Genomic DNA, 17465 nt, shown 5'->3' on the forward strand with positions numbered 1-17465 from the left:
CGCCATGCCTCCATGATTTGATTTCAAATTTTCGGACTTATGGGGTTCATAGATACACAAAAACGAAAGTTTGTTTTGCATAATAGGAACCCTTTTAATGTCAAATACCTCCACCTCGCCGTGACGTTATGACGTAACCGGACTGCAAAACCCCGTGAACAGAGGCATCCAGAACTGCATGCAAGCTGTCGCCCGAATGCATGAATCTTATGATTTGATACATTGCCATTATTTATCACGAGTATCCAACATTATTTCAACATTTATAAGTCAGAAAAGATGAAATTCATCACAGTTCCCCGTTAAATTTTTCTTTCATTAAAACATTTATTGCAAAATTGTCATGAGCCTTAGTTTGGGCTTTTTGTTTTTATTGAACTCCTTAAATCAGGTAACTTTTTTAAGAAATACGTGGATTTGATAAATCGCAATTGTGAATCAGTTCTCATCATTCATTGAAAAAAGCTGTCTAAAAGATTAATCTCGCCCAAACGTCACATCTCTACCTGACACCCACCAGTTCAGAATCAATGACCCTTTCAGTTTTATTTTTTTGTGTACATGCACCTTTTGGTGAATTCTCCTGAAAAATCATCATTTACCTAGTTTTTCATTGACATTTTAATGGGTCTAAATCAAGAACATACGGCAAAGTGTTTCTTTTGACACCACAAGGCCTGTCAACAGACATTTTTCAGTGCACTGCATAGCTAACTCCAACCAGCTGTTTTCTTAGCCCTTAAGACTGGCAGCCTGACATGTTTGAAAGTGTGGATGAACTTTAGTCTTCCGCTAATCTAATGTCCCACAGAGCCGTCAGTTCATATCAAACGATAAATCCCTGAGGTGGCTTCCGCTGTAGGCAAAAACCTTTTAATAGCTTCTGTTACACAAATAGTAACATTCCTTATATAGTGATGGCCAAGAGTGTTCATTTACTTACCTGCAGAGAGAAGGCAGGTCTTTATTTGCATACATGCATTTTTGTGGTACATATTTTCTTTCCCCACAGAATACTACTTATACAATACATTGTATGAAAATAAATAGTGGCATTTATTCACCTATGTAGGGATGTCACGGTATAGAACATTTCTTATCACGGTTATTGTGACCAAAATGAGCACAGTCATCATTATTATTGCGGTATTTTGGATTGTGCAAAAAAAATGTTTTAAGTACTTATACTGAAATATTTTAACCAAGTTTGATTGAAAAAAACATTCAAAATGATTTCCTTTGTAGAAGAAACATTACTGCAGATAACACTGTGTTTCATGTACCTTAAGTAGAAATTGAATGTACATATGAAAGCAACACACGCATTATAAACAAAGTAATATGGCAGAAACAAAATCATAACATTGATGAATGAAAATAGATGTAAAAGTTGTGCAAGAATGCACCTTATGGACATGAGATGAACAAATCAAAACAAATGTAAGAATTTTGCAAGATAGCACCTGATGGCCGTAAGCCATACCTGCACTTTTTGTCCATATATAATCTATAATTGGGCAATTATTTTGAGTCAGTGGCCAGATGGGTCGGTGAAAATGTGTCCGGTGTGTGTATGTGCTATTTTTATCTACGGTATATTACAGATATTTTTATCAATATTATAGATAAAAATAGTGTTCATTTACGAGATCTAGTCTTACACAGGACTGCACGATTATTAATGGCGATTATTCATTAGGTTAGGTCAAACAGTGTTGGGGTAGGGTGCGAATGCGAAGCCATCATGTAATTTGTAATGTCTAATAAAAAGGCTATGGGTTAACGCTATCCATATGTTTAAAGACAAATATTTGTGTTTTTGTTCATTAATAGTATCCACTTTTTCTTATTACATGATGCCTTTATCTTTATTTTTACATATTGATAGTTTTTTTTAATAAGTTATGTGCACATTTTGTGTACTTTTACATGTACTAAATGTATGTACATATACATGGTGTATCGGGACAGATCCATTAGGCGTTTGAGCAGAAATATCTTATAGTAATTAATTTAACATAAAACATTAACAAAATGCTATGTCACATGAATGGTTTTTAAACTACTACATTTGTGACATTAAAAACGGCCTAACAAGTAATGTAATACATGGTGTTTATTTTTTAATATTAGTAAAAAACACAAAGCAGTTTGGCTAATGAAGATAAAGTCAAATACACAAGCTTTGTTCTTCTCCAACATGTGGGTGGGTCAGTGTAACAGTTTGGCAAAAAAAAATGAAATGGAAGTCATACCTCTCATATCTAAGACACGATCTTCCCATCTCCCTGACAACTCAGCGGGTTAATACTTTACCGCATGTGTTCAATTCGATAGATGACAAAACATTTGAGCTAGTATTGATGTTATTGGAACACTGACGAAGTTAGCATTTAAATAAAGGACGGGTGACCATCCTTGTAAAGAAACAGCAATACTTTGTAAACAAGTTGTGTCAATGTTCTGTACAGATTGCCTGCTGCACGTTTTTCCTTACATCATTAACTGTCAAAGCAGATGAGGGAAGGACGCTGTGTTGCACTTCCAAAATGAAATAAACTCCAAAAATGTTTCTCCTCCATGGTATACTTTTTGTGTGGGACAACTTAGACTTAGACAAACTTTAAGTCTACGTCTGTCTCTAATATTGTCCACACCTGTCGCCATTTAATAACGGCAGTGCAGTGTTAAACGCACGCCTAGACTCTACGGAAGAGGAAGCAAGCGAAATGAAGTAAAACGAAGCGATCAACTCCGTACTAGGAGGGAACATCTCTGGAGTAAATCTAATTTTTTGTGAATAAATATGAGATTTTATTTTAGGCCATATCACCCAGGCCTACATTCTTGCATGGGTCCATGTTTATGTGCCTGATATCAAAAAGACATTTGTTCTGCCAAATCTGCCTTGGATTATTTTGCTTGCACATAAATTGTAATATGAAGGCAAAATGTTTAATATTATTTATCATTATAAAAATCCCCTTAACGACACACCTATCCATATGCATTTAAGTAGGGGTATAATGATAAACCGCAGTAAAATTTCAGACGGTTAGTAATACCGTTTAAATTTGTAGTTATCGAAAAACTGTCATCTATTAATGCATTTTAAGCAACGCCGCTCACTTCACCGTTTTGGCTTGAGAAAACGTGGCGGAAACCATGCTCCGAGTCATGTCCGTTGTGTCCTTGGGCAAGACACTTTACCCTTGCTCCTGATGGGTCGTGGTTAGGGCCTTGCATGGCAGCTCCCACCATCAGTGTGTGAATGTGTGTATGAATGGATGAATGTGGAAATAGCGTCATAGTGCTTTGAGTACCTTGAAGGTAAATAAAGCGCTATAAAAGTATAATTAATTTACCATTTTTATATAATCTTCAACAAACTTATTTACCCCCCAGGCCTACAACAGGAACACTAATTGCCAATAAAAAACATGTAAAAAATGTAAGAGCATGTAAGAAACTAGTTTACTTTACACTGGACTGACATCCATAGATACTGCTTCTTTGGTTAGCAATGGAGTTCAAATGATCTCAACACTCAGTCTTTTTTAACTTTGGCCTCTATTAACCAAGGAAACTACTGTTAGTCCCGTTTTTTTCACGAGGGAAATCAGGCAGACGTCTATTTTGGGAAAGACGGTTATTTGTCTTACGTGAACGACTAATTGAGACACGGCGTCTGTTTGAGTTAAGCAAATACAGTTATCGAGGAATTATTAAGGCAATAAGTCTTTTCCATTGCTTCTTATGATGGAAACGTGCGTCATTTTGTCCACTCTGTTTGTTTTTTTCAGACAGTTCAGTTCGTACAGGGAATCTTTGTGGAAAAATATGACCCAACAATAGAAGACTCCTACAGAAAGGTGAGTGCGAGGGAAAGGCGCGGCGGTTTGATTGCTAGCAGCTGCTCTGTAGGTTCACGTCATGTTTTGCTCTCGTCGTCTCCAGTGGGCCATCACGCCCTTCGTCCTTCAACTTCTTGTCTGCTTTTCTTTCCCTCTGTCCCAATGCTATCATTCCTAAAACTTTTGACCTCTGACAGTGCTTCTTTTATCATATGCAGAGTGGAAACTATAATGAAGCCTGCAATTACCGGCTGCGCGTATCCATGTTTGATAAGCCATCTGTTTTTTCCCCTTACAGCAAGTGGAGGTAGACGGGCAGCAATGTATGCTTGAAATACTCGACACAGCCGGCACAGTAAGTGGCCTGCATGCCGTTGACATTTCTACACCTGATTTTAGGAATCAATCTTAGTGTGTGAATCGTAAGAGCTTATTTACATAACCGATATATAAAACATTTTTTTCATGGCCCCAGGCTAAAGGTTGCTGTCAGAGATATCTTCACGACTTGATACAATGTTTTCCAAATATTGATTCTCGCTAGCCATGGCCTTTCACTATGACGGTTTCATTAGCTTTGTAAACAGAGACTGAGTCTGTTGACACCTGCTGTTTAAAATAATTCACAGTTTCCAAGTAAAATTATTTTTAGAAAATCCCAGATGGGACATAATCACACCTTTGGTCGTCTCCTTTTTAATTCTGTCCATCCTTAGCAGTAGTCAACCGCTGGCTTGCTAACTGGTTGAGGTCTTTTTAATGATCTGAGGGTTGGAACAAATCAAGAGCCACTGGACGCTCCTGGAATGTTGTGTTGTCATACATCAGGTGGCTTGATGGTGAACGAACAGACCAATAAGTGCTGATAATCCACCCACACCGCTTGTAGCAATGAGTTCCCAAAGGAAAAACCTGACACATCAATTCCTGTGCACAACACGGCTCACTTTATCAGCTGACTACTTTACAAGCAATGTTCCACAGTGGAAATATGGCTGGACTCATGGCCTTTTCTCCCCCGTGCTTTCTGTATAGGAGCAGTTCACGGCAATGAGGGACTTGTACATGAAGAACGGCCAAGGCTTTGCCCTGGTTTACTCCATCACAGCACAGTCTACATTTAATGACCTCCAGGACCTGAGAGAACAGATTCTACGAGTAAAGGACACCGAGGATGTAAGTGTACACTCGCCGCATGTGCTCATTGTTTTGATTCCACATCATGTTTAAAAGGCTCAGAGACCAGAGAGTACATAGATTATAGTGCCCCTCCCACCTTCTGCTTCCATGTTCTCAGCCGCCTACATTGTTCAGTTTCTATGGAGACCATTCATCTCCAAAATCCGGGCATTTTAGGCAGAGCAATTACACATTTGTATTAGCTTAACACAATGGAGGCGGTGTTCCAGTCCACTAGTGTGTGTGTGTGTGTGTGTGTGTGCGCGTACAAAAACAATGAGAGGGCACATAGTGCATGCCCGGAGTGAATTGGTTCGATCCCTGTTAAAACGCCAAAGCTCTAATGAGTACAGTAATTGTTATCAAAAGACATTTAGCAGATGATCTCATTATTGTTAGTCTTCCCACTCTTTGGTATGTGTGCAACACAGTGAGGCCCTTTTTAGAATAAATCTGTTTTTCTGGTACTGCAGATATCACGTCAGCAGGATCAAGGATGCCCTTTTTTGGACATCCTTGCAGGGGAACTAATGTCACTCGTTTTTTTCTGTTTCTTTCCTCCACCTCTATAAAATCATACTTTGTGGTTAACAATGTTCCTCTCTGTCCAACTTGTACTTTTATTTTCAGCTAGTCCTTGTTTCAATGTTTCCCCCTTCTCCCGCTACACTCCATGGCCACTGTGGTCTGGCACTCTTGTGTGAATGATTGGACCGTAGAGCAGGATGTGCAAAGGAAGTCTGAGTTCAATAAAGCCACACTTTGCTATGAGGTTGTGGTGTATTCATATTTTTTTTAATTATAAGTAGTCCCTGTGGTTAGGGAGCCATGGTCGGCCTTAGGCTTGCTCTGATTGCAAGATTTAAGGTGAGGAGTTGATAGGCTCTCACAAGAGTTTCCTCTTCTTTTTTCTGAATGCAGTGGAACTTCAAAATTCTTACAATTTGGGTTTGAATCTTCCTCTAAAATGATTAAGTAAATAGATTTCCTGGCTTTTGCTGGCTACATAAAATGATGCGGACCTGGCTAGGCCATGAGTTTGATACCTGGGATCTAAGGATACATTGTTTAGCTGTGGCTATATAAGTGCACCAGTGTTAGCAAAGAGCAAAGGTGATGATTCAAGATTCTTTCTTTTTCAATTCAGCGTGTTTTCAAGACACACAGAGCATCAAAATTACGTTTTCCTTTCTCTACGGTGTTATCACTACATAGTTAGTATACAACAATAACCAATATGACAGTGCATTTAAAGTATGTATAATATGTGAACAGAAAACAACTGCAAACACTGCCAATATGCAAAACATATGAAGTGGAAAATGTCAGATATGAGGTAGGATTAATTTATAATTCTAAGGCATAATGTACATGTTGCCAATGAATGTAGCCCACAGTGTCCAGTTTATCGGGGCAGAGGACGGTGAGAAAAGGGGTTTGTTTGAGGGTCATATGATGACCAGGTGGGCGTAGTCAAAATTTATAGTTGTGGTGGGAGTAAGGCTAAGAGAGTGTTTAGCATACTGACAGCCTGATGGATGAAACTGTCCCTCAGCCTGCTGGTCCTTGCTTGCATGCTCCTTACCCCGGATTTCCACTAGATGCAGAACGGTGTCGCCATGGCAGTTGACGTTTTCCGTTTATATTCAAGTCAGAGTGTAAGTTTCCACTGTGTGTGGACTATATGCGAACAGCACCGCCATGCTAGTGCTGTATGGCATCTCTGGCTAAATATACACAGAGGTTCTATATTTGCCAGACATGGCAGATCAATTTAGCTTAAATCTACTTGTGTTGGACACGGAGTCGTGCACAAACACAAAGTAAATTACCCGGTTTACTTTCAAAATAAATTTTTCGTATTTTACACTTTAAAACGTCCTAATTGTGGCTCTGAAGTCAATTTGTAAAGCTTTTCCGAAATAATTTCACCTCGTTAACACAAATGGATAGGGACATGCTAATTCTGGCGGTCCAAAATCAAAGAACCATATTACAGGCATATCCTGGTGTCTTTTGGTAAATACCAGCTGATACAGGGGCCGGGGAAGCAGGGGAGTTGTTCGCAGGATTTGAATAAGATGTGTGTGTGTACGTGTGTACAAAGCTGATTGCCAGGGATGATGTTACTGCTGTGTTGTTTGCTTGCGACAAAGACACAAATAAAGTTGTCTTTCTTCAAGGTAAAACTGTCATCTTTTTGACAAGACAAGTCTGTCTGTGCGTATTGATTGACGGCAAAACTCGAGACGTACCGCTGTATTGCCAATCAGCAGCCGTTGCGTGCAGTATCTCGAATGGCAGGACGCTCATTTGCTTCTGCTCTTAAGGAAGGATAGAATAAACTGTTTGTGGTTTGCTTTTATAACAACTCCCTTTAATTGATTACGCACGGATTCGCGAGATCTCGATAAAATCGGCGCTATTTTGCTGCACGGGGCAGCTGCAACAGTGCACATCAAAACAATGGTGGGGATTGGTGGATGGCGTAAACGTTCCATGGTTGCGCCGTTCAGCAGCCGTTACGCATCCAGTGGAAAGCCGGGATTAGCCTCCTTCCAGGTGGCAGGGGACTGAAGAGTCAGGCGTGTGTTGTAAATGTCTTGGAGGGAGAGGAGAGAGGTGCCAACGGTCTTCATGGCTGCTTTCACTATGCACTGCAGGGTCGTTTTCCCGGAAGCGGTGCAGCCTCCGTACCACACAGTGATGCAGCTTGATAGGAGGCTCTCTGTGGTGCTACGGTCGAAAGAGCGCATTATGGGGACTGGGGCTTTGGCTTCCCTGATATTGCGAAATAAATAAAGCTAGGCATTCTTGGCCACTGATACGGTGTTGGGGTTCCAGTAGAGGTCCTCTGTAATATGCGTGCCCATGAACTTTGTGCTGCTCACTTTTCCACAGCGTGATAGTTACTAGAGTTTGCTTGGTGTTGACTCTCCTGAAGTCCACCTCAATCTCTTTTGTCTTCGCCTCGTTGAGAGGGAGATTTCAGTCGCTGCGCCACATGGCCTAAGAACCATAGAACCGGAAATGAGATTGGTTGTGATTTTTAGGGAAGTGATACACCGGTCGCTGTCTGGCTGCTCAGTCGGGCTGCAACTAACAACTTGTTTGTTGATTGTCGACAAGTCATTGACTATCTTGACGATTATTGGACTAATCGGATTATGAAATGTAGACAAATTCCCCCTAGTAGCCATCGTCTTTTAAATTCAGCTTCAGATTTTTAGGCATGCACTTACTAACAATAAAGGTGACCATCTCATTCAGAAATATTTTTTTATACTCAACTGTTCTGTTTAGTATAGTTTTTTTTATAACGGCATAATATTGAATTATCATTTGGCTAAAATAATGGTGAAATCTATTTTTCACACGTCATCTCACTGTTGCTGGCCAGCCGGGTAACAAACTATCTTACTGAGGAAAGTTGCAGACCACATGGTCGACGAGCATTCACTTTGAATGCTCCCGCATCACAGATGTACTGCCATTAAAAGCAATGTCTGCCTTGATGTGTTAAATGTTGCCATACTTTCGATATATTTACCCGTGGTGTTGTTGCCAATCGTCACAGCCATTTTTCTCTTTCTGTTGGTCACAGATCGCGCTAACTTGCTTATGTTTGTTTCCCTCTGTAAAAACATTGGTGATGACAGCACCAACTATCTGCACGTCTGTCCCAAAGTTGAGTGTGTGTACAGGATTTATTGTTTTTACAGTGGCTGACGTCTTTTTACACTAGTATGCCAGTTAAGATACAAGTTGTATCTTAAATGTTTAAGGTTTGGCAGCATGAATTTGTGGTAAAAACCTGATTTTAAGCTTTTACTATTCTACAGTAACTGTTTTTCTGTCCACTTTGTCACATCCAGTCTCAGCCCCATTGGTGATTCAAACCTTTTTTTTAACCCTGCTCTGGCCTTGACATCTGTTTAACTTTTCCCCCTCGACAAGGAATACTCTTCGACTGTTTTCTTTTTCATCAGCATTCGTATTTGCAGAATGCTTTTAAAGGTCCTTGAGGATCTGGAGTGCACCTTCCCGGCTGCCGCTGCTGCAGCTGTTTTCACTCTTCACACGCCATTAAAGGGCCAAGGTGGCAAAATGTACATTAATATGGCTAAGTTCAGTTACAAGTCTTCAATGGGCGTCCTTGGGAGGTTTTGGTGGTGCTGCGTTGAAGCGTGGAGTTTTTTGGGCATATTGTTTTGAGGTTAGAAAACCGACATGCTCGTGGAGGGCCCTCAATCCAACCAGATTTCTACAGCACTCAGTTACCAGACTTTTAATGACTCCATGATGAGCACATTGTGGGCAAATTAAACTAAGCGAGCAGCCAGCAGTGCATCAACAGCTGACTTCCCGAGCTTTCTTCCACATGTCGTCACTTTTCCGGACCATCTCTGTCTGCTTCGTGTGTTTAGGATGGCAAGTCTGTGTGACTCACTGCTGTTGTCTGTTCAATCAGGTCGCGGTTCCCCTGAAATCCAATCTTTCGAATATGCCACTGTGGTGCTACAGGATAGGACCTGTAGCATGTAAGAACGTCGTGGTCTTGCAGTGGGCTGCTGACTCTTAACATTTTTCCTTCTCAGCACAAGCTCCATCCTTCCACTCCTCTCACTATCCGTTTATCGCAGCTTGGCTCAAAGTTTGTGTTAGCAGGGCATACCACGGTTCTCCCAGAGACCCCCTGGGAGAAATGTGGTTGGGCAGTCCAGTCCGAGCGGCTTGTTTGGATATCAAACATCAAGCAGCAACCTCTGTGGTGGAGTTAATACAAACATCCCAGTTTCCTGTCGCCTGCCCTGCAGCCAGAAGGGAAAACGGATAATATACCCTGGTGGATTTTGTCCTACACCTCCTTTACATTTTCTTGCAAATTCCCTCTAAAGAGGAGGAGCTGCAGCAAGCTAGCACATGTCTGGATGATCCCACATGTCTTGTAAATATCCAGTTTTTCCGGATTGCAGGGAGCAAAGGCAGGAATCCCCTTGCAGGGATGTACTTTTCACAAGCCCACCACAAAATATGTATTACTGGTGCTTATTAGGGGATGTTTCAATATTTTCAAGCACTGTCATTTAGACACACACCGTCCCACACTGCTGTGTATGGCACAGGGTGTCCATATCATAGAATCCAGCTGCAATTTTTGCAAACATTCAGGAAGGAAAGCGATGTTATCCCGGGACCTGGGGCGGGGTCCCACCATGACTTCCTGCGGGCAGGCGAGCTCTTCAGATAGCCGCTCAGGAAACAGCAGGCAGGATGAGACGCATCCAGACACCCCGACAGAGCTCATGTTGTAGGCTCTTTTTTTTTTAAGAGTTCTGTTTATTCCAGGAAATCATAACAGTGGGTACAAAAGGAGAAGTGGGCGTTTTTCTGAAACCTTCTTCACTCGCCTGGCTAGAAGTGACAATTCTGTAAGAACGCATCAAGTAGCAGCCATCATGTATGCCATCATTATGTAACCTAAATGAGCTGAATGCCTTCCCGGAGGGGATGGATTGATCCATTTGGGTTGTCCTTGTGGCTGTCATGTTGAAGCTTTACCAATATACTGTAACCGTTCATCTCAATTGGTCGAATTGCGCAACATTTTCTCATTGGCTTGTGCTGCTGTGCCTAATAAAGTGGGATGTTTATGTACTTAAACTGCAAATAGGATGTGGTGTATCTCGGAGAAGACAACCGTTCCGTTTTTACTTTAGTGAGGATTAGTAGTGCATGAGAGAGTGGAAAGGCAAAGCTCCCTTTGACCACATATTCATTACATACTAAATTAAGTACAGGTATATTGCACAACACGAGAGTGACACAACACATTTTTTAATTGCGCAAAGGCACACACTGCTCAGCCATCATTAATACAGCTGATGCGTTTATTAACACGCATGAGTTTCACACTAAAAGCTGAGTAGCGCAGCCAACATTTTAAGATGCACACTGAGGTAGATAAAGCTGTTGTATGTCGATCACTCATGATACTTCAAATCAGCTACTGCCATCTTGTAGAGTTCATAAAAAGTATTGGGTTTCAGGGGGTTTCCTACATCTACACCTGCATATGCAAATCTTTATTGACCCGGTTGTTACTTTATTTACTAGAAGCATTAATTGTGTCTTACCAAATGTGCTACTGCTCGACTTTCAGGATGCAGAAAGACTAATATTTGAAGGACAAGGATGCCATCTGAATATGCATGCCAGTGGGCCACCTGTTGTTTTAATTATCAACATAACTGTTTTTCTACAGTCACTACAAATGTAATCTATGCAAGTCAATGATAGCAGTCAAAAGGAAGAACATCTTCCACCGTCTCCTTGTCAGTTAACCTTTTTTAAAGTAGTTTAGATTTCCCTCTCCATAAAGTAACATTTTTGCATTTATGTTTTTGTATACGTACTAAATGTTATGTGACGTTGTTTCCTCAGGTCCCGATGATCCTGGTGGGCAACAAGTGCGACTTGGAGGATGAGCGCGTGGTGGGCAAGGAGCAGGGCCAGAACTTGGCCAGACAGTGGAATCACTGTGCCTTTTTAGAGTCCTCTGCTAAGTCAAAGATCAACGTCCTCGATGTGCGTTAATAACACACTTCATTTCATTCCAATGATGTTCATTTTTATGTGTGGAAGCTAACTTTTCTACCCTTGAACCGCTGCAGCCACAAGGGTAAAAATGTGTCAACACCTGCTGGTAATTTTGCAATTTTGAATGCCAACAGAACAATTAACAAAAAAACCCCAAAATGCTCCAACTTATAGGGGAACTGCACTTTTTTTTAAAAATTGTGCATATCATTCACTATCATTATGAAAGACAAGAAGACAAAAGGTTTTTTTGTTGTTGTTGCTTTTTAACATATAAAAATCGTCTCGTTCTGAGTGGCTAGCAATGCAGCTAATGGGAGCAAAAATGTCAATACTTTCGTAACCTGTATAATAACCAAACTGTAGCAACATTGTTATTGTAAGAGCGAACACTGAGGAACTCTTTTTCTATCGACGTAACACATCGGTATTAGCGGTATTAGCCGTAGAAGCTAACTACGGAAAGGGAGAAGCTAGCGTCTACATCAGCACAAAATGTGTTTTGAGTTTGTAATGCACAACACAGTGCAATAGAACAATGACCTGTACTGACAAACACATAACCGATACTATAATATGATTGTTAAAGTATTAACCCAAATTCCAGAAAAAGTGCAGTTCCCCTTCAAGTTAAATAAGGCTCCGCTTTTCCAAAAATATGCTAGCTAGATATTTATATACTTACTTGTTGACATGCTATTAATTAGCATTAGCGATTTTACATGGCAATTTCAACCCCTTCAAAGTTGTTAATAAAAACTACAACTAAGATGCATGTTACAATCAGACAGCTGGTGCATAATAAGTACTATACTTACAGTATTAACACGTTTTAGGTCTTAACAGACACCAAAGGCTGTCACTGAACTGACACCCACCATAAACTATACACTATTGCCATCTAACGTCTTGGACTTGCAACTGCAAGTTTGTGTCATACTTGCAAATGAGGCTCAGAAATGTAATAAAACAACTGGACAGCAGTTATCACGATCACAATTTTTGAATGTTTCAATGAACATTTTGATTTTTATCATCAAAAACAACACATACCAAAGTACCGGTATGGATTCCCAGGTAACGGGAATCAGTTCAAATGTTAACGTTACCAATCCCTACTGACAAGCACGTGAATACAAAAATATGGCCGCCACCAAGCAAAATGTCTGCAGGGCCAAGTACTGGACTGACTTAATTGTCCATTTATCATTCTGTAATGATTGTAAATTTTCTTGAGGGAACTCTCCTGAAGGAATCAATAAAGTACTATCTATCTAAACCTATGAGGACATCTGTATGACATGCAGGCTAGCATTTAACTGCATGATTGGGTGCCACAAATTTAATTTAATTAAAAAATATATCAATTGTTGAGCTTTGGATTTTCTCCATGTGCTTTTCACTTTTTTCAATTTCTTTCTCTCAGATCTTCTATGACCTGGTCAGACAGATAAATAGGAAAACGCCAGTGGAAAAGAAAAAGGCAAAAAAGAAATCCAACTGTGTGCTGCTTTAAAGACGCTCCCTTTCCTCCAGCCCCTGCAGCAGCTCTGAGCCAGGTGTGTGTCCTTGTTGTGGTTTTTGCCCTAAATCTCACAAACGTCACATTCATCAGTTTTAATGATGATGTCCTGGTTTACAACATTCACACTATGGTTGCACTATTTCATTGCTGCAACCATGTTTTTCTCTGTGAAATGGCTCCCTCTCCAGGCAGCAATGGGTACAACATGTACTGTCATAGACCCTGTTGATGTAGAAGCTGATAGTGTAGTTTTTTAATCTAAACAGGGGAAAACTGTTTAAAAATAAGCTTGATTAAAATGGGGTCTGTCCCTCTTAAAAAGTGGGTAGTTGTGATGTCAAATGCATCTGGATCCTGACTCAACCTTCAAAAGTGTCAATCGCTTCCATTTGCATGCATTTTGGCATCTGGATGACACAATGAGTAACTGCAAAGGCTGGATTCAAATGAGGAGTCACAGATTCCTGCCACTGACTCCTATGAGGAAATCCTCACTTGTCCTCAGCTAGTTTGCTCAAACTTCCCAACTTCCCCTCCCTTCATGTAAGTGGGCGGAGCATGAAAGCCAGACTTTTTGATATTAACCTAGGATTAGTAAAACAGACAGTAGCATTGTGCCCGGCTCAGACAACAGGGCGGCCTCCAGCCACTCGCTCAGTTTCCCCTCTGGTCCGAATCCCCCACTGTGTGTGTGTGTGTGTGTGTGTGTGTGTGTGTGTGTGTGTGAGAGAGTTCACACGCTGGCCAGGCCAGGCGACCTGACACTAATGGGATTACGTCCTAACTGTGCCGGCGCTCACACACTGCACCTTCACCCCAAAAGAAGGCCAGACAGAAGGTTACATGTTCATGGTCATGTTGATGCCACTGCAGAGCAGGAGTTTGTAGTGTACACACAATATTGCATCATCAGTGTGTCACTTATGTCCTCGTTCCCAGGGCACCGTGACCTCTAGTCTCCAGTTTGACAGCTCACATTAAACATGAGGAATCATGCACGCACCCTAGAAACTCAGCCAAAACTAACTTTTTGTTTTTATAAGCTTGTTTTTTGGTATCACACATCACAATGTGCACATTTAACCTCATACTTATTGTTTTGAAACATGTTTTATGCAGTCCTTTGCTTTCCATTACAATCTTCAAAGCCTCTATCTGGATAAAATGGCTCTATGGTCAGTAGTCATAGCGCCACCTGTTGCTTCAGCATGCAAAGATGTTTGTTTAAAATGTATATTCAATAAATGTATTAGGATCGCACAGAAAATGAGTATTGTCAGAGTAAAGTTTTTAGAAATACAAAACAATGTTTAACCCAAATAAAGTTCAATTTTACAACGGTAAAATTAATCGTACGTATTTTTCCCCCCCAAAGATTAAACTAATACTGTGTTAAGTGTCATTTTACCAGAGTACATTTGCAATGTTCTAAGAATAAACCTATACAATTATTTTTTTTAATTATATATTATAAATGAAATTATTATTGAAGTAAATAAATGTATTTATAAATTATAAATGTATATACTTTTTAAAATCATCTATTTATTGATAAACTCAAAACTACCAACAAAATCTAGAAACTACGAACGTTACTATTACACATCTTTGTTTTTTACATTTTTAATCTATTCGAAAGATGTCTAATTTGCATTTTTTGTAAGTTTTTTTATTTATCCATTTAAGTTATCTATTTATGTATTTATATATTATTTTAAATTTGTCTATCTACAAACACATACTACCAACAAAATCTAGAAACTATCAGTATTACCATTACACATTCTTTGTTTTTGTTTTACTTGTGTAATTGGCCATGACATTGAGGGGACAAAAAGTTATAAACAAAAAACAATTTATTCAACTTTTTTTTGTCGCTTCTTTTTAATGTATAAAAAGGGTAAAAATCATTTTACGTATTTTTTTAATAATAAAGATTAAATTATATGTTAAAAGTTGTAATTTTACCAAAATACGTTTGCAATATTCTGAGAACAAAATAGAACAATAGTAGTTACAAAATACTATGAGAATTAAGGCCTAGATTTATAAGACTAACGTGGTAAAATTCCCCAAAAAAGTATTTATATTTTTTGAATGAATTTACGATAAAAATCGCGCTATAACATATATAATGTAAAGTTATTTATAAAAAAACATTTTACAAGAGTTAAGTTGAAAAATTGCAGAACAATTTTTGGGGATCATTTATCTAAACTTAAAGATGCAAGAAACTAGCAGAAATTAAATGCCTAAAATAAAAGCAAGTCATAATTTTATTTAAAAAAATAAAATCTTAAAATTATTATAAAATAGGGAATAGAAAGTAAATTGTCATCATAAAAAGTCAGATATACATAATACATAAATTTATACAACATTTCATACATATGTATAAAAACAACTTAAATTCAAACAATATAGATTCATATTGTGTAACATTTATATAACATGGTTATAATTTTACCAGAGTACATTTGCTGTATTGCGATTAAGAAAACTGGTAATAAAAATACTCCTGAAATGACAAGAAGTGATAATATTACCTTAATAAGGACCATCATTAATTTGTAAATAAGTCAAAACATTGCATTTAAACAAATGTAATAATTTTACAAGATTAAAATCATTGTTACATTACACATTAGAAGTTTGTAGGCACTTCAAACATGCTGAGCCATGTCCAAATACCTTTTAAAATGATGTTACACGTGTCTGATGTTTTGGGAAGTTTTTTATATGAACTTATTAATAGGGTTATCTTGAAATATATTTTCAGTTCTTTAGTGGGTGTAGTGTGATGGAGTGGCCAGCAGAGGGTACTGTTTATTTTAAATACATGAAAACAAAAGAGCCAATGTGCTGTCTTGCAGAAATGCTGTAATGAAGAACTGTTGCCCTGATTGGAACGTGCCAGCATTCCAACAGCCCCCCCATGCCCCACCTTCCTCCATCAGCCATAAACGGTGAATCAGCTGACCGAACTGCTCCTATCAAAGACGTGGGGTGATGTACGACAGAGACAAATACAACGCTTGTGTGTGAGAGAAAGAAAGACAGTCGGCTAGAGAAGACTCAGCTCTGGCCACTGAGGACACTTCCTGTATGTATGAATGTGTGTGTGTGTGTGTGTGTGTGGGAGTGTGTGTGTGTGTCATGAAGGACACTTCATTTCTGCACCCAAGTAAAAAAAAAGCCTGTTTGACAGAATATCCATAAGGCGGCTAAACGCACGCAGCGGCCCCAACCTGGCCCCGCCCTCTTCCGTTTTCTTTCTTTGCCTCGTTCAGCAAAAAAAAGAAAGCGGAAGGAAGTGAAACATTCGATCTGATTGAGTATTTCTCATCTTTTTCAATATGTTGTATTTGACAGAAATCCTGGAAGTCAACCTATTTAGTTGTGTGATTTCTAAATGTTCTTCAAAAACGAGCATGAAAAAAATGTCCATCAGTTAATGTAGATGTGTGATAACCAAGTGGAAAAGTCAGATTTTTGTTCTTTTTGGATGGCCACAAACATGTTCACCATGTCAGTGACGATAGATGAAGATCTATAATCTAAGATCTATAATCTATTCTTTTCTCTATTCTTCCTCATGGACTTCTTCTCTGATGTGACTCCATTTTATACTAGTCACTGGGATTTCATAGCTCCCACATAATATATTCTAATGCCATTTTTTTTGCATAATGCTTCTTCAGACGAAAAAAGGGGTCTTTTATAGAAGAAATAGGGGGGGAAATAAGGAATGATTTCTATGTCTCTTGAAGCTGAAATATATTATACTAAACCAATTCGAATAATGCTTCTTGTGTTTTTCTGTCAACAATGTTCCAGCGTTTATGGATTATTAAAGTACATTTTAGTACATTTTCATGATATTGGTCAATGTATTTTTGTGAATTAAACTTTTAACCAAAGTGCCTTTGCTGTATTTATGCTTGTGGCGCAGTAGATTACTGACCACACGGCGGCGCTATATAACCACGTTGCACAGTTGGGTATGAAGAGAGTATGGCCAACTAAACAGGTGCCATTTTTGCCACCCGGATGCATGCAATTTTGTCGTTTTTCCTGACGAATCATTCAAAATAATACGTCTATATACAGTTCTAAACATAAATTTACAATAAAACATGCTTTTATTTTGTCAAAGTATAATTTTGCAGCCGTATTTGACGCACTCGACTGCTATATTCTTGCAGTGTTTTGTGACCGGCAGGCGCTCTTAACACACACCCGATGACACAATAAGCGTTAAAAAAAAACAACCACAGAACAACCAAATAACTGATTACTACCCTCAT

The 17465-nt window shown here is 39.2% G+C and overlaps 1 protein-coding gene across 3 annotated transcripts in view; it reads left to right on the forward strand.

Annotated features, from left to right (window-relative positions):
- LOC133643478 (ras-related protein Rap-1A-like) overlaps positions 1-17066 on the forward strand; it is a 47809-nt gene extending 30743 nt beyond the window's left edge. For all 3 annotated transcript variants that reach the window (XM_062038090.1, XM_062038092.1, XM_062038091.1), the window contains exons 3-8: positions 3804-3872; positions 4153-4209; positions 4890-5030; positions 11478-11621; positions 13060-13192; positions 16032-17066. In XM_062038090.1, the coding sequence (XP_061894074.1) occupies positions 3804-3872; positions 4153-4209; positions 4890-5030; positions 11478-11621; positions 13060-13149 (501 nt within the window). In that variant the 3' untranslated portion in view covers positions 13150-13192; positions 16032-17066. The remainder of the gene's footprint in view (positions 1-3803; positions 3873-4152; positions 4210-4889; positions 5031-11477; positions 11622-13059; positions 13193-16031) is intronic.
- Positions 17067-17465: the final 399 nt, after the last annotated feature.

This window comes from Entelurus aequoreus, linkage group LG26 (genome assembly GCF_033978785.1).
Source record: "Entelurus aequoreus isolate RoL-2023_Sb linkage group LG26, RoL_Eaeq_v1.1, whole genome shotgun sequence".
Taxonomy (NCBI): Eukaryota; Metazoa; Chordata; class Actinopteri; order Syngnathiformes; family Syngnathidae; genus Entelurus; species Entelurus aequoreus.